The 17,612-nt window shown below is 46.4% G+C and overlaps 2 protein-coding genes across 2 annotated transcripts; both read right to left on the bottom strand.

The window, feature by feature from the left end:
• Positions 1-6,650: 6,650 nt before the first annotated feature.
• On the bottom strand, positions 6,651-8,900 carry LOC119331591 (eEF1A lysine and N-terminal methyltransferase-like). Its single transcript, XM_037604753.1, has one exon. It carries the CDS (start codon positions 8,771-8,773, stop codon positions 7,346-7,348), a length of 1,428 nt encoding a protein of 475 aa, XP_037460650.1. The 5' UTR covers positions 8,774-8,900; the 3' UTR covers positions 6,651-7,345.
• A 1,166-nt stretch (positions 8,901-10,066) lies between these two features.
• Positions 10,067-16,680, bottom strand: LOC119331590 (auxin response factor 21-like). The gene is made up of 13 exons (XM_037604752.1): positions 16,510-16,680; positions 15,624-15,722; positions 15,449-15,505; positions 15,173-15,337; positions 15,003-15,087; positions 14,719-14,809; positions 14,411-14,575; positions 14,208-14,330; positions 13,933-14,008; positions 13,707-13,845; positions 11,770-13,547; positions 10,955-11,145; positions 10,067-10,572 (listed from the first exon to the last, which is right to left on the bottom strand). The coding sequence occupies exons 1-13, from the start codon at positions 16,663-16,665 to the stop codon at positions 10,434-10,436; spliced, it is 3,264 nt and encodes a 1,087-aa protein (XP_037460649.1). The 5' UTR covers positions 16,666-16,680; the 3' UTR covers positions 10,067-10,433.
• Between the last annotated feature and the right edge of the window lie 932 nt (positions 16,681-17,612).

The raw sequence follows: 17,612 nt of genomic DNA, 5'->3' as shown, positions 1-17,612 counted from the left end.
GGCCGGGGCGGGGCGGGCCAGCGTGGAGGGGCGGGGTGGCCGCGGCGGGGCCGGCATGGCCTATCGAGGCGGCCGGGGCAGGGCGGAGCGGCGCCACGGGGCAGGGTGGGGCCGCTGGGGCGGCAACGCGGCCGGGGTGGGGCGGCTGTCGGCGTCAAAACCAGCGGATCTCGGGTAGGGGGTCCCGAACTGTGTGTCTAAGGTGGATGGTAACAGGAGGCGGGGGACACAATGTTTACTCAGGTTCGGGCCCTCGCGATGGAGGTAATACCCTACTTCCTGCTTGATTGATCTTGATGAGATGAGTATTACAGGAGTTGATCTACCACGAGATCAGAGAGGCTAAACCCTAGAAGCTAGCTTATGGTATGATTGTTGTTGTCCTACGAACTAAAACCCTTCGGTTTATATAGACACCGGAGGGGCTAGGGTTACACAGAGTCGGTTACAAGAGAGGAGATCTACATATCCGAATCGCCAAGTTTGCCTTCCACGCAAAGGAGAGTCCCATCCGGACATGGGACGAAGTCTTCAATCTTGTATCTTCATAGTCCAACAGTCCGGCCAAAGTATATAGTTCGGCTGTTTGAGGACCCCCTAATCCGGGACTCCCTCAGCAGCGGCGCGGGGTTGGGATGAGGGGAGAGGGAGAGAGAGGGGCAGGGCGCGAGGGAGTTTTGATACATATAGGGATAGGCTCTTTGTCGTCCGCTAGCTGACGGCAAAGAGCCTAGCTAACGGACGTTAGAACGGCCATTTTCTTTGCCGTCTCCTAGCGGACGGCAAAGTTTCTGTGCTATCAGCTAACGGGCGGCAAAGAAAGTTGGCGTTGGCTTCCTCTCACTATCGGCCCACCCTGCCTCCTTTTTGTCCGCTAGCGGACGGCAAAGATGGAGATGATGGCAAACACTTTCTTTGCCTTCAGCTGCTTCTTTGCCGTCAGGTTTTTTCAAGCTGATGGCAAAGATCCTCTTTGCCATCAGCTAGCTGACGGCAAAGAAACGACTGACGGAAAAATTCCTGATTCCAGTAGTGGACACATACCTAGGATTTTTATATGTTGTTTTATAAGCCCAAAGTGCATCATCTAGTTTCTTAGACCAATTCTTCCTGAACCTATTGACAGTCTTTTGCAAAATTAATTATATTTCTCTATTGCTAAGTTCAACTTGACCACTAGACTGAGGGTGATATGGTGATGCAATTCTATGGTTAACATCATACTTGGCAAGCATTTTACGGAAAGCACCATGAATAAAGTGTGAACCACCATCAGTCATTAAATATCTAGGGACTCCAAACCTTGGGAAAATAACTTCCTTAAGCATTTTAATAGAGGTGTTGTGATCAACACTACTGGTTGGAATAACTTCTGCCCATTTAGTAACATAATCATCAGCAACCAAAATATGTGTATACCCATTAGAGAAAGGAAAAGGTCTCATGTAATCAAATCCCAAACATCAAATGGTTCAACAGCAAGTGAATAATTCATAGGCATTTCTTGACGCTTACCGATATTACCTATTCTTTGACATTCATCACAAGATAAGACGAACTTATGGGCGGCCTTGAAAAGAGTAGGCCAATAAAATCCAGACTACAATACCTTATGAGCAGTTCTATCTCCAGCATGATGCCCTCCATAAGCTTCGGAGTGACATTTCCGTAGGATCTGTCCCTATTCATGCTCAGGTACACAATGTCTAATAATACCATCTACTCCTTGTTTATAAAGATGTGGGTAATCCCAAAAATAATGTATTAAATCACAGAAGAATTTTTTTCTTTTGTTGGTATGTAAAGCTAGGTGGTAAATATTTAGCAACAATGTAATTAGCATAGTCAGCATACCAAGGAGTACTATGAGAAACATTTATTGCAGCTAACTGCTCAACAGGAAAACTATCATCAATAGGTAGTGGGTCATCAAGCACATTTTCAAGCCTAGATAAATTATCAGCTACTGGGTTCTCAGCTCCTTTTCTAGCAATAATATACAAATCAAATTCTTTTAGCAAGAGAAACCATCAAATAAGTCTAGATTTAGCATTTTTCTTTTCCATAAGATATTTAATAGCGGCATGATCTATGTGAACAGTTACTTTGGAATCAACAATTTAAGGTCTAAATTTATCACAAGCAAACGCCACTGCTAAGAATTCTTTTTCAGTGGTAGCATAGTTTCTTTGAGCACTGTCTAGAGTTTTACTAGCATAATGAATAACATTCAGTTTCTTATCAACTCTTTGTCCTAGAACAGCACCAACAGCATAATCACTAGCATCACACGTAATTTCAAAAGGCAAGTTCCAATCAAGTGGTTGAACAATAGGTGCAGATATTAAGGCTTTGTTGAGTGTTTCAAAGGCTTCTAAACAATCATCATCAAAAATAAAGGGAATATCCTTTTGCAAGAGACTAGTGAGAGGCCTAGAAATTTTAGAGAAGTCTTTGATAAACCTCCTATAAAAACCAGCATGACCTAGGAAACTATGAATACCTTTTATATCTTTAGGACATGGCATTTTCTCAATTGCATCAACCTTAGCTTGGTCCACTTTAATACTTCTTTCAGAAATTTTATGACCCAAGACAATGCCTTCATTAACCATAAAGTGGCACTTCTACCAATTCAAGACAAGATTTGTTTGTTCACACCTCTGCAAAACTCGATCAATATTGCTTAAACAATCATCAAAAGACTTCCCATAAATAGAAAAGTCATCCATGAAAACCTTAATAATCTTTTCACAAAAGTCAGAGAATATAGCAGTCATACATCTTTGAAAGATAGCAGGTGCATTACATAAACCAAAAGGCATACGTCTATAAGCATAGGTTCCAAAAGGACAAGTAAAAATGGCCTTTTCTTGATCAGGTTGAGAAACAGGTATTTGTGAAAATCCAGAATATCCATCAAGGAAGCAAAAGTGTGTGTGCTTAGATAATCTTTCAAGCATTTGATCAATAAAAGGCAAAGGGTAATGATCTTTTCTAGTTGCTTTCTTTATTTTTCTAAAATCTATTACCATTCTATAGTCTGTAACAATTCTTTGTGGAATAAGTTCATTCTTATCATTAGGAACAACAATTATACCTCCTTTCTTAGGAACACAATGAACAGGACTTACCCATCTACTATCAGCTATAAGATAGATTATACCTGCTTCCATAAGTTTTAATATTTCCGTTCTTACCACTTTTTTCATCTTTGGATTTAACCGATGTTGGTGATCAACAACAGGTTTAGCATCAGGTTCCATATTAATTTTGTGCTGACATAAAGTGAGACTAATGCCCTTCAAATCATCAAGAGTATATCCAATAGCAGCTCGATGCTTCCTTAGAACTTTCAATAATCTTTCTTCTTCATGTTCTGAAAGGCTGGCACTAATAATAACAGGATATTCCACTTTTGTATTGGGGTTAGGAAAGATGCTAGATTTTTCAACACTCACCATCTGCCCTGAGGCGGCACAATAAGAGTCCAAGACTGATTTCAAGGCCTCCGCATTTCATGGTATTGGCTCGCATAAGAATCAAAGAATCATCAGCAAAGAGGATATTCAAAATCGATGGGGCATCTCTGCTAATCTTTACTCCAGACATATTTCCATTCTCCTCCACATGAGCTAAGAGAGCAGTCAGCCCCTCTATACATAACAAGAATAAGTAGGGAATAGAGGATCTCCTTGCCTCAAATCTCTAGTTGTTTGCGGACTTAAAAAAAGAGCGAACATTTGATGGATAAGATTTGATAGCCCGCTCCCATATGTGTGCACAGACCGATATTGAATTCAATTTAGGGGCGGAAAGTGAATCCGATTTGGGGATGGCGTTGTAGATTCCCTTACCCAAAACTGATTCACGCACGATCGTTTAACCCGGTGTTTTTTTTAATCATCAAAATAACCAAACTACGGTGGAGTACGAACGGAGAAAAAGCAATAGTCGCGACATATTGGATTCTGACAAAATCTACAACATGTAAGGCCTCCTTTGGTTCATAGAATAGGAGTATTATAGAAATAAGAGCATCTTCAGCCGTTGGCCCCCCAGGGGGCGCGTAAAAGCGCCGCCTGGGGACGAACTAGCGCTAAAATCGACTTGGGGCTTACGGGTTCCTAGCCGCCGGACCCAGGGTCGCCCCCAAAAGGTTTTTTTAAAGGAATTCCGCTAAAGTTCGGAAAACGGGACAAATATTCGGCTAAAATTCGGCGAACATGACATTACTTAGGCGACCTCATAGATTTTTACATAGCAAAGTGAAGTACTTCTAAAAAAAGGCCACAGCTACAACTATGGGCCGAAGAACGCGCTGAGCGCGGCGAAGTCGCCGACGTCGCTGCCATCATCGTCGTCGTCCTTGTCGTCCTTCTCCTCCTTCAGCGGCCGCCCCTGCTGGACCCCTGCCCGGCGTCACCCTGGCGGACCGGTGGCGGCGGCGCATCGTCGTCGAGGACGACGACGCCTCCCTCGTCGCGGTCGCGTTGCCGAGCGGCGAACTGCTCGTAGGCGCGACACTGGCGCTCCAGCTCCGTCTGTGCCCAGTCTTCGCGCGCCCACTTCAAGGCCACCGCGTCGTCAAGCTCCTCCTTCACGCCGCCGGCGAGCCCCGGCTCCATCTTCGGCTTGACGTAGCAGGGAGGAGCCGAGGAGGAGGCGCGCACGCCGCCCTCGTTGATGACGATGCCGGCGCTGCGGGTGCATCGGCCGAGCGGCGTCTCCGCTGCGGGCTCGGCCTTGACGCCGAACACTGCCGCCGAGCCGGAGGAGTGGGAAGAGGAGCGGTAGGAGGAGCGGCAGGAGGATGATGAGGAGGAGCCGAACCTCCTGGGCATCCATTGCCCCACGCTCCGGCGGGGGACCGGGGCGGCGGCCGCGGCAGGGTATGTCAGCAGCGGGTCGTTGCCGCCCTTGAGGTGCCGGAGAACCTCGTGGAGCGTGCAGCCAAGGGCGCCTCACCACAGGCGACGCCCCTCGATGTTCTTGGTGCCCCCCACCACCGGCGCCCCGTTGGTGGAGGCCAGCCGCTGCGCCTGCCGGTGCTGGAAGTACGCCGCCCACGCCTCGTGGTTGTCGGCGGCGTACTGTGGGAGGGCGCACTGCTCCTTCGTCAGCGATGCCCGCATGCGGTCGACCTCATCGGCAAAGTAGTCGGCGCGCGCGTTGACGTCAGGCAGCGGGGGAATGGGACGCCACTAGCGCTGAGCCTCCACCCGCCCGGCCCTGCGCGCATGTCAGGAGGCGCCGGGATGTTGGCCTCGAAGAGCAAATACGCCTCCCACCCGTGTAGCGAGCGGCGGCCGAAGCCGTTGGCCGCCGCCGCATCGCCGGGGAATCGCTCGACCATCGTCGCGGCTGGGCTTGGGTGAGAGAGGGGAGGATCGTCGGCGGCGGCTGTGCACAGGAAGAGAGAGGCAGAGCACGTCGGGGTGTGGCCAGAGGTGAGGGGGAGGCGTTGATTTTATAGCCGCCCGGCGCCGTGTGTACGCGTGGCGGGAGGGAGGGTGTCGCCGCGCCGCCCATGAGGAATCAATGGAAGGTTGACTGGCGGCAGCCTTGGCATTGATTCCCCGTAGGAAACCGAGGCGTTATGAAGACGACGAGGCGAGTGTCGCTGACTCGGCAGGCCCGCAGTTAGTTCGTGCCAAAATCGCTCGCCCCAACGCCCCCTAGCAGGCCGGGTTCGGCCTGGGTCTGTCGGTGCTAATTTCGGCCCAAACCGGCGAAAACAGGTTCCTGGAGGCGCGACTGGGCCGATTTTTGAGCGCCGGCGCAAAAAAATCACCTAGAGGGGGAGGGAGGGGGCGTGTTGGGGGCGAGGCTGGAGATGCTCTAAGAAACTTGTAGAAAATGAAAGGGGAGGGAGGGGGCGTGTTGGGGACGAGGCTGGAGATGCTCTAAGAAACTTGTAAATGAGATTTCATGCATCTCAAATCCTATGAATAGAAATAGAAAAAGAGAAATCCTTTGGTTCATATCATAGGAATTTTTCCATCAAGTCTTAAATATTTGAAATATGAAGGGTAGGGAGAATTCCTCCGTAGAAATAGGAATTCATTCCTACAAACCAAAGGATTCCAAAGGAATTTTTTCTATAATATTCATCCAAACCAATGGAGGTCTGAGACGTCGTGAACACATCCTTGGTGAACTGGTTGAAATATTCAGGCCACTAGGCATGTTCAACGGTAGAGTACTCCACTCAAACATCTGCGTATGAACTCTCTCCAACTGATGAAATCATTTGCTCGCATTTTGGCATTTCTTCCGCTAAAGATTCGTCGTTTAATTGCTGTACACATCACAGCAGATAAACATATGGATGCTGCTCATCCAAGAAGCTTGATCGAATAAAGTTGACCCCACCATCTAGGTAAACAGAAAGATTCCTGCCCAGCTAAATAATTGGTAACCACTCTTTTTCTCGTTCAAACCAAACTGACATCAATTCCAACCTAAAAGCAAATAGGGGGAAAGGAGAGCTCAATTGTATATGCTATAGATTAACCACGCTGTAGACAAGTTTACTGAACAAGGCAACCTTAAAAGCGTATTTAAAGAGCATTTTTATACCCCATAAAAGCCAATTGACGTATAATATGATAATCTAATAACAAGGCTAAATTTGAAACAACTGAATATGTAATTAAGTAGTGATGTCATTTGATGTATTCTGCTTTGAGCTAAATCACTACACCATAATTCTTCTTCACAGTAAAACAAAATTACTGCTCGTCGGAATGTACAGAAAAACGAAGTTGCGAATGGCTAAAAATAGATTCTGGCACATAAATAATTTTCAAATTATATCTACTAGTGTCATGATGAACACTTACTGTCGTACAATGGTTGGCAGGACAGAACAATCTTCATGATCATATGCACCTATCAGTTGATGAAGGATAAAGAGCATCTCATGTAACTTAGTTGATCTTGTTGCACCCTGAATCGCTGCCTAAGCTTGTCAACATGTGGCATTAACCTTTAACTGGTCGTGAACTTCCAAAAAAATTGGTATTCCACAGCTCCTGGATTGAAGCGAATTTGCAAGAGTTCTTTACCCCGCACTTTCCATCATTGTCGCTCCTCCTAAAGTATTCAGCCTCGGAAGACAATATGAAGTTAAGGTATTGCTCACTCAGATATGATCTAAAGCACAGCAGCAAATGCTCAGTTTGCATAGCAGCAAAATAACAAAAGCAAACCCAGCAGTTCTGTAGTAATGCTCAAACAGGCTGTCAAAATTCTAATATAGCCATGACCTTAGCACTATATATCAGACCCAAATATAAGTCTGGAACAGCCTCTCTCTAGGTCATGACTTCAAACAGCAATACTAACTTGGAATTTCAACTTTTCTTATTAGTTCCAAAAAATCCCCAGTTAATTTCCTCAATTCCGTCCGAAAGAGCCTTGAACTATCAAGAAGGGTGCTTTCAGTCGGTGACACTCTGGCAACAAGAACAAAATTTTCACCATTACCAACATCTATTTCGTGTAACTCAGAGAAAACCTGGTGAAGAACATCAATCAGCCCTTTGTAGAAGGATGCATCAGCAGCAGGAGGGATTACATTCAGTACCAGCACTCCATGATGATGTAGAATTCTGCGTGCAGCAAGAAGGATGCTTCTATGGGTCATCTCCAATGGCGGCGCACTGACACCACACATAGCATCAGGGGAGTCAAGATCCACCATAATTGCACTGAATTTCGAATCAGGCTCATCTCCATGTGCAAAATCCTGAACCATTTGAATAGCATCGCCAACACGTACATGAAGGAACTCATCCTCCACCAGTCCAAAATAGTTCCTTGCAACGTCTAGGACAACACAATCAGCCTCAACGCCCAGTACATCGAAGCCAAGTCCCACTCTGATGGACATTGGAAGAGCTCCACCACCAACGCCAGCGCAAAGGCACCTCGGCCTTGCACCTGACCGAGCATTCTCCTCCACCGATGAATCAATGAGTGCAAGGCCAGCAACCATGGCCTGGAGGTAAGGCTGGACTAATGGTCCACCCACCTCAGGCTGTAACGAACTAGCAGGCCCCTCCTCCAATGCCTCCAACAACGAAGAAGAAGCAGCGGCAGCAGCAGCAGACATTGGCCGGGCAAGGCGCACCTGGGTCTGTATAAGGCACGGCATGCGCTTGAAACGCAGCCTCCGGCGCAACTCGGCCGGGCCAGGAGCGCAGTCCACGGCCACATCCTCGACAAGCATCTCGCCGACGACAGGACCGGCGACAACCTGGACAGGAACAAGCCGAAGGAGGTCATCGTGGAAGGAGAGCAGCGGGACGTCAGGGATGGCACCGTTGCCAAACGCAGCCCTGGGGCAGAGGGACAGGAGGAGCGGGAGGAGCCGCGCGCGAGCAGGATCCGGGTCCGGGCGAGCGGCGGCGCAGCGAACGACCCGAGGAGAGGGAGCGGGGATCTCTGGGCCGACGAGTATAAGACGAGAGATTGTGCACTGGGATCGGGAGGAGAGGAGGAGGTGGAGCTGCCCGGCGCGGGTGGAGAAGATCCAGTCGCAGTGCCGGCCGGCCGGGACGAGCATCGCCGCCGTCCGCGGGGAGGGCGGGGATGGCGCCGCGGGGGCAGGGGAGTCGATGACGGCCACCCGGAGGAGCTCCGCGTGGTCGTCGGCGTCGCCGTAAGGGTTGGAGGCATCGTGGAGGAGAGGGTTGGGGAAGGAGAAGGAGATGAAGCGGGAGGGCTCGATGTGCTGCAGCTGGCTCAGCTCCGCGCACACCGCCATTGAGCCGCGAGGGCTTTCCGGCGGCGCGAGGTGAGGGAGACGGCGAGACGTCGAGCGCTCGCAAATGGTGGGGATTTTCCTCTCTCAATGCATCGCGGGACCAACAGCAACAGCCAACAGAGGACGAGACGTCAAGACGGTAAGAAGTGAAGGCTATACCTACAAATAATGCCCTATATTTTTTTATAGATTCTCTCTAATGTTCTGATTTCATTCTTGTGTTGTTTTAATCTGAATTTTTCTTCTTGTGTTGTGTTGATATGATTTTTTCTTTTCGTGTGTTGTTTCGATGACCTGCTTAGTTTTTTTTTTTGAATCCGAGGCAAAAGATTTGCCTCATATATTAATTAAGAGAGGATCAAAGAGTTATAGAGTTAGAATAAACCCCATATTACAAAAGGATTACTCTCCCGGCATGATCAAACGCAACTTCTTGACCCCTGCGGTAGACCAAAGCGCCGCTTCGCATTTAGTGTTGGCTAGAATTACGAAGAGTGGAACACTTTTGTGACGGAAGACATGTGCATTTCGCAGGTTCTAGATGGTCCAAGAGGTAAGCAATACAAGAGACGTCATCGCCTTCCTGTTGGGAATGAAAGAGTCCGAGAGGCCAATTCGGATTTGGTGCCAGATGGAGGTGTCGATGCTTACGAACTGAAGCCATTCCTTGATCATGCCTCAAAGCCGAAATGGTGAACCAACATTTGAATTAAAGGTGGTCAATCATTTCTTGCTCACGTTGCACAAGGGACATAGTCCACAATTTGCCCACTGACAGTGTGTACCCACACAATCTCGTCCTCAATATCCTGCTGCAGATGGAAGTCGTGAATGGTAGACCAAAGTTGCAGGAATTGGAGGAAATGAGCTAGTCAGAAGGAGTTGGTCAATTTGATTTTAGATATCCAAGAACCGTCCTTCAGAGCCTCCCGGATTTTACAATTCTTTCTTGCAGAAGCATCATAAATTAGAGCAATGTCCCTGGGTTTAGGCCTTGCACCCATGGCGCGTCCAAGAAAGGTGTGCGGGCACCATTGCCAACATTGATGGTCGTGAAGTCGTAGAAGAGATCATAATCCTTGCCATCACAGGGGTTTCCCAGACCGACCCACATTTTTGACGGCTCCTTCCACTCAAACCAAGGCCATCTTAGCCTGAGAGCCCTCGCGGATTTGTCCGTGTTGAGCACTCAAAGCTAACTCATACCCCATGTTCTTAGCTCTTGTATTGAATTAATCAAACATTACCAGAATTTTTTGGAGAAAAAACGCAGATCAATCACAGACCACAGAGTTCATGAACAAGGGGAGAATACGATTTCTTCATTTAGAATCTGTAGCAAGTTACAGTAGTTGACATCTGAGTATGTGGCAAACTGTTACATCAGGCAACAATGACATATACTACATGGCAGCAGAAAATATGGGTTGGCTATGTAGATTGCAAGGCCAACAGAACATGAGGACTACAAGACTACAACAGAGACAAAAAGTATGAATTGTTCCTTATATTCATGTTCGCTCGACCTTGGAATTTCGGAGCCTAAATTATCGTCAACTGCCGTCCTCAGCATCTGTATTCATAAGACTGACCGAGAGGAGAAAAATGTCGGTCCCACAGCACCAGAAACTACATTGGTCATTCATACATGTGATCTCAGTTACCAAGGTTGACCCCCATCTGAGCTGCTGCAGGCCTGGTTGGGTAGAAAGCCGTCTCCGAAGTCACCAACCAATCTCATTTGCATTTCTTCCTGTGGAGAAAGAATCCTGATGCACCGTACGCAGTTCAGAAAATCCCTACACACACAATGCTTTGTTTATCAGAGTGGCTCAATAGCCAGACTAAAGAGAGTAAATGAATGACCATTAAAATTGAAGCCAAACTGCAGCAGAATGTGTTAAATTGATTTTAGGGTTTCTTTGCTTTTTCTTTTACAGGTACATATTTAGTTGAAGTTATAAACTGTCACAGGCCTTTCATTGTACTCGACAAGCTAATTTAGCAACCAGTGAATGAACCGTTAGTTGATAGCTACCCATTCCCCAAGGTCATGTCCACACAAATTGCCTAAAGCCACCCATCAGCTTTATCTTTTAGTAGTTTTGCACATTTCCAGAAAGTCATGCTAGTAAGTTTCGTATGCAAAAATTAGAAACAAGCTCATAGAGTTTTACTTACTCCCATGGGTCATCACCAACTAGTAGAACATCCTTCTCATGATCTTCATATACTAGTTTCCAGCCAACTCTACTTTGGTCACCAAGCTGCCCCTCGATACCAAACATCCGCGCAATGTCATGCTTCAGTTCATCATACCCTGAATAACGGTTCATGTCGATGGATCTCCCTACAGCACCACGTTTGTGCACCTGCATATAGTACTTTGGTCAGGAATGATCTTACTGCAGAGTGAGACAGTGCACTCGTATGTAAATATAAACAATGCTAGAAAGTAGAAACACAGAAAGAAATATGATAAGAGCCTAAGGATAAACTCTTCTAACGTTAACGACTTTGAACATTGACTTTTTGAGCACAGTAAAGTGAGCATATAAAATCTCAGGTCATCATTTTGCAAGAAAATTAGTCAGGGAAAATTCTATATAGGTAGGAAGATCTAGAGATAAATACTCCCTCCGTTCCAAAATAGATGACCCAACTTTATACTAACTTTAGTACAAAGTTGGGTCATCTATTTTGGAACAGAGGGAGTATGTAATTAGTTACATTCTACAAGGTGAAATAGTTCGTTTCTTATCTATAACGAAGTATTCTTGTGGTGTGCAAGAGCCTATGACTACGGGCGCCATGAGGCTGGAGTTGATAGCCAGGGGATTTATGACCAATTTGGGTGGCTATTGTGTAACAGACTATGTGACTTTTTTAATCTCTTGTTTCTCTATGTGGCTTGCCATTCATCTGTTGGCTTCCATTATCTCGGAAAAATCCTGATGTGAACTGTAAAATGACACACTGGAGCAAAAATAACAAACCTTGGTGTAAGTTCGCATGCGTTGATGTGCAGGAGCCGGTGCCCTGGAATTTCTATTTAAGAATGGGGGATCATTGATTGCAGAATCTATAGAATTGAATCCCATGTCAGCAACTCCAAGTGAATGTGAAATCATTGAAGATGATAACTCTTGTTGAGAATCCTTAGATGAAATGTAGTTAGAAATGCCATTTCCAGCCATCTCATCCATGAATTTATCATTTTCAATGCTATTTGCAAGCAAGGCATCTGCATTAAGTGGTAAGCCCAGTTGACCATCAATGTTCACCCCAAATAGAAGGTTATTTGTTGGATCTGAAATCTCAAACTCACTATCTGGAGCTGTGTCCCTCAACAGCTGATGCTGATCGAAGGATGAAGATGGAAAGTTTTGTTGCAATGATCCATCAGCCTGAGAAAGGCAAACCGAAGTAGCTGAGGAGGACGTATCCAAGTAATCCATGTGGGGGTTGGTTATGTAGTCTCGTTCAGTAGCTGGCCCTTGTTCAATCATCTTGGGAATCATTATTGTTGGCTTCACACTCTGGTAAGACTTCATTTCCTGTTCAATTGTAGGGCCCAAGACAACAGATGATTGAGATGTTTTTGCTGCAGTTGGTAAACTCTGGTTCTTGGAGCTACTTGGGATGGACTGCAAAAGAACATGATTAGTGGTAGTGGATGGTGATGTTGACGAAGACGGAACATTATCTGTCCTCACTGACTGCATTCGGCCAGCCACATTCAAAGAGCTAGCACCCATGGAGGTAACAATATCTGATTTTGCAACAGGAATGGTACCCCTAGGCGAATCTTCAATCGGTTGGTGAGACTGGGCCTTTTGCTGCGCTGCATACTGGATGGTGTTGCTGTTGTGAAAGCCAACAGTTTGGGTAGCTCCTTGCACACATTGCTGAGGATCTGACTGAGAATTTACCACTTGTTGCTGCAAATCAAAAAGCATTTTCTGCTGCTCCATGGTCAGATGTTGCTGTGAATGTAGAGCCTTTAATAATTGAAGTTTCATTTGATGATCAGATAGTTGTGTATTCATGTTCGCATCACTGGACACGTGAACAGGTTGTATCTTCATTTGTTGCTGCTCCTGTACTGAGTGCTGAACCTGCTGATGATGTTGAGGTTGTTGCTGCAAATGTGGTTGCTGTTGCTGCAGGACCTGGATTTGCTGAAGGCCTCCCTGAAAGACGGTATGACTCTGGACCAGAGGTTGCTGTTGCTGGAGTTGAGCCTGGAGAATAACTCGAGGTTGCTGGAACTGAGCTTGGGCAACATGTTCAGGCTGTGTGACGTTCAAGTTTGCCTGGCTGCCTTGCACTGATTGAGTAACTGTATGCTGCTTCTGGCCAGAATTGCAATTTTGATCTACCTTCTGTAGTACCATAATATTTCCCAGTTGGTTTGGTGTAGCTATAGCTTTCGCTAACTGTTCAGCCTGTTGGTTTTGCTGAGGTAGTAACGAGGTGTTGAACTGGATGTTATTTTGTTGCAGGAATTGGGGCTGAAAGCTGATTTGCCTTGATATATCAGCTGCGGACAAATTTTGCACATGTTTGCCAGCTAATGAGTTTAGCAACTCTGGTTGCATAACTGTGCCAGCTAGTGACAAGTTCTGCTGCATATTCATCCACTGAAGTGACTGAGCTAAGTTTAGACCAGGCACTATGCTGTTCTGAGTATTCATATCTTTCTTGCATATCTCCTCACCAAGCCATGGCATGGTTCTCTTAAAAAGATTATCCATTCCAGAGCTATCATCATCTGTGGATATAGTTTTTTTATCAAAAAACCTGAGTTGCGCATCAAAGGACTTATTATCTAGTTATTTGCTAGAAGGATACATGGTCGGGAGTTTTCAGTGATACAATGAAGATACATGCATTATTCATGAAGAAAGCAGAACTGTAGTTCCGTGGTTACCTATCATCCCAGGTTCCCTCGCACGCTTTGCAGTGAATAATGGTGTGGGATAGATGAAGAAAGGAGCGATGACAGGCTCAATGTCCCAAAGGGAAACCCTGGTGCGTCTTTCACTTGGTGCTGCTTCATCCCATGCAACCTGCTCATACATACTACTAATCTCAGCAAAAATAAAGGGGATGTCTTGTCAGTTTGGCAGGTTTAATTTGTATGGATTAGACCAAACCTGAATATTGCGCCACTGAGAGTTTTTCCACCTTACAGGATCCAGATCACTTATGCCAGTTATTGTACCCATGTACCTGCATGCAGATATCACAACTTAATAGTAGTTTTTACAAAAAATTATTTTTTGTATAAAACTTCAAACACATAAAAACATGAGCATGCACACAGCAAACTGACAGTAAATAGAACAAACTCCAAGGATATTTTAAAAGTGATCTCAAAGTAAGAAGGACGACTACTCAATCTACAAATTAGGTAATTTGGAATCTATACCTTCTTGTTCCAGATTCTTCGGTTTCAAACATCATTCTAAACCGCATGCCAAGAGATAATTGGTTGCCATAAACTGCCTTCTGGTACTTGGCAAAAGGAATCACAAATTCTGAAGGACTAGCCCTGAAGAAACAAAAGGCAGTCCAATTGAAACTCTAGTATATCCTATTCACCTGTGAAAACTCACAAAGGATGGTATTTACCTTGGGTTATAGAATATTGTAAATTGGCTGTTATTTGCTGCTGCATGAGCTGCAGCAGCAAGAACTCCGATATGCATGCTATCACTAGACAAGACGGATGATGAGAGGTTAGTAGGTTGCCTATTTGCTCGCCTGATCCCCAAGAGGAGTTGCTGTTTTGCATCCCTACAATCACAAGGGAAGAATTTTAGTGGCACTGATTACCTTTACAGATAAGTTTATTTGTTACATCAATTCTTGAGCAGTACAAAATCAGCAAAAGCTGACTGTCCAACAAATAAATAGAGACCTCGGCATCAACATTTTACCTAATAAATAAGACTGAGTCCCCAGCAAGAAGTCTCTTTCCACTAATAAATAGGCTCCAGCCAGTAGTCAGAAGATGCCTTTTAGGCTGGCCTGGTGAAGAGGAAGAGAAGCAATCATAAAATTAGTGCATTATTCCTTTCAAAGGAAAACACTAAAATGGATCAAATCATGAAGGAAAAGAACTGTAGGCCAAAACAGATACATGGTATTAAAATATGGGCTTGGCTAACTTCCACCAGCTTTCATTCATGCGTCGTGAGGAACTAAAAAACATTTGACTTGCCTCTAAATATATGACGGAATGTCCAAATGGTATCATGTAAATCCCTGGCCTGGAGTTCCTGAGCAGGAGGTTGCAATGAGAAGTCCTACATGTAGTACAGCTTGAACAAATCAGAACAAACCAGAAAACACTCGACACATCTTTTTACATCAGAAGTAAACTATCCTTACAAGACGAGGGAAAATCCTCTCTGCAGCACGCCGTGGCACGGAGAATCCTCCATGAGTGCTCGTATCACTCGCGGTCAATGTTTTGCAGAAGAATTCTGTTTGTGGCTTGTTTTGTTTCAGGGCAAGCTCTGATGCCAGCAATATCTCCTTGTCACACTGTGTAACCTAGCAGTTACAATTCCCAAACCATTTTTAGGCAGGAACTATAAAACCATGGCAGTACAAGTACGTCATGTGATAAAACGATTTCACTGAACTTTAGGAAGTGACACTTACATTGCTAACTGGCTGGAGAGTCATCCGAGCATAAACTTCATCCGTGTCAGGATCAGACTGTCAAGTTTTGTCGAGAGAAGCATCACGCTAAAAGGTTAGATCATCCTCATAGAAGAGCACAGAATGCGAATCTGGTGTCCACTTAGTGGTGTCTGTTCAAAGTGATAGTGGTTACCTCCATAGTGACGCTGTGGAGGATGCATATCAGCTTTGATGGAAGATTTGGATAGCTTGGAATCTGCGCGTCTGCATCCTTTCGCATAGATGCTGCGACCTGAAATTGGGTATCAAGGAATAAGGACTTCTTTTTGCCTGGAACTCCAGGCCACTTGCATACAACTTGCAAATTTGCAAGTGGTTTTGGTAATAATGTGATTTTAGTGGACTCTCAACTGAACTTGTACACAGAAAACAGGAACTACTCCTATGAAACTTCGCGCTAAATCAGAAGCATCCATCTCTAATTCTTTCATCATAGTTCTGGTCCAACATGACAGTGACACAGTGACAACCGGGGTATCATGTGAGTGCCCATCAGAGATAGCATTAGCACGGATATGATCAAGTATGAACCAAGCCCAAAAAAGGTTGCATGTCCACAGAGTTGAGTTAGAACAGGTTAAGACCAAAGCTCTAGGTAGAAATCCAGCTCCCAAATTTCTCATCTTATATCAGAAAAAAAATCCAAGATTATCTGACACTACTGACGAAAAGAAAAGGTCACTGGAAAAAGAATTAGATTTCCGTCTCAATCAATTAAGAACTGAAACTAAAGCAGTTGTCTGTCTGCAAGACGAAGCCGAGAGGCTCAAGAACCATGAGTTGACTATGGTTGTCTTGTCTGCTGCCGGCCGCCGGACACGGAGACGAAGCGACCATGAGGCCGCCTCGTGCTCGCGGAAGCGCTGATGATTCCTCCCTCCCCGCGATAGCCGCCAGCACGAAGCGGCCAGAAAGGGACAAGAGCAAGACGCCCAAAAAAAGGGAGCGTTTTTTCCTCGTCCAGAGAGGGGGAGGAAAGCAACAGCTTTGATCAGCAAGAGTCATCGGAAGCGCCGTACCTGCTCGCTGTGTCCCTGCGGGAAGTAGACGACGAGGCTCCCCGGCGGCGGCAGCGCCACCAGCGGCCCCGCGCACGCGTACCACAGCTCCTGGTTCACCCTGCTCCCCCTCGCCCCCTCCCCGCCGCCGGCGCCAGAGCCCTCCGGCGCCGCCATCGTCCGCGCCGCGCACCGCCGCGGCCCGGTCAGTCACTGGTGCCCCCGCCTCCGCCGCCGCCGCCCGGGGGGCATCGGCGGGTCGCCGGCGAGGGTGGGAGGGAGGGAGGGAGGAGGAACGGAGCAGCTCCCGAGGCGAGGAGAAAATACTCGGGCGGAGCGACGGAAAGAGCAATATAATACTCCGCGAGAGCGCCGTGCTGTGGGCTGTGGCCAGTGGGCAGTGGCGGAGCGCGCTGGCCGCCGTACTGCTTGGCTTTGTTAAATTGCCTGCAGGCTTCGATGATTAGTTCATTGATTGGTTGGCCTCGCACGGGCGCGGGATAATTGTTTCTCCGGGAATCAGGCGTGCGTACAAGCTTTCGAGGGGGGCAGGGCACACGGCGCAGGAATCAGGGGGGAATGTGTGAAACGAAATGAAAATCTGCGGAGCAATAGAAAATTTTGCAGGGACGGAACCTAGGGAAAATGATTCGATTCTGCAGTCCGAAAGCCGCGTTAACTTTTTCCCAGAAATACAGAGGGCGTGCCGCGGCGATGCAAGTTTCCAATCGTACGGTGGATCTGACCTGAGTGACTCACTAAGGCCAATTCCAAACGGACGCCCGTTTTGTCAGCATTCTGTCTATTTGGATAGGGCAATGAGATCGTGTCCGAACTTGTCCTGTCCTGGGATGCAGTAGTCGTGCGCTCGGCGCGGACGTATCTTTTGGCCCCATCCTATCCGCCACGATAAAAAAAATGCCCATATATTCATATTTCAATGTTCAAAACAAGTTTGCATGTCCAAATATTAATTGTCTGAAAATAAAAATAGTTTTACAACTCAATCAAAATAGTCTCTAATAAAATAGTTTTACAACCAAATCGAAATTACCTTGAATTAACATAATGAATCAATACACCTATTGTTTGCCAATGTGAGTCCACACGTGCTCAACCAAGTC

Source organism: Triticum dicoccoides, chromosome 7A (genome assembly GCF_002162155.2).
Source record: "Triticum dicoccoides isolate Atlit2015 ecotype Zavitan chromosome 7A, WEW_v2.0, whole genome shotgun sequence".
In the NCBI taxonomy this organism is placed as follows: Eukaryota; Viridiplantae; Streptophyta; class Magnoliopsida; order Poales; family Poaceae; genus Triticum; species Triticum dicoccoides.
This window is presented reverse-complemented; position numbering and strand designations above follow the sequence as displayed.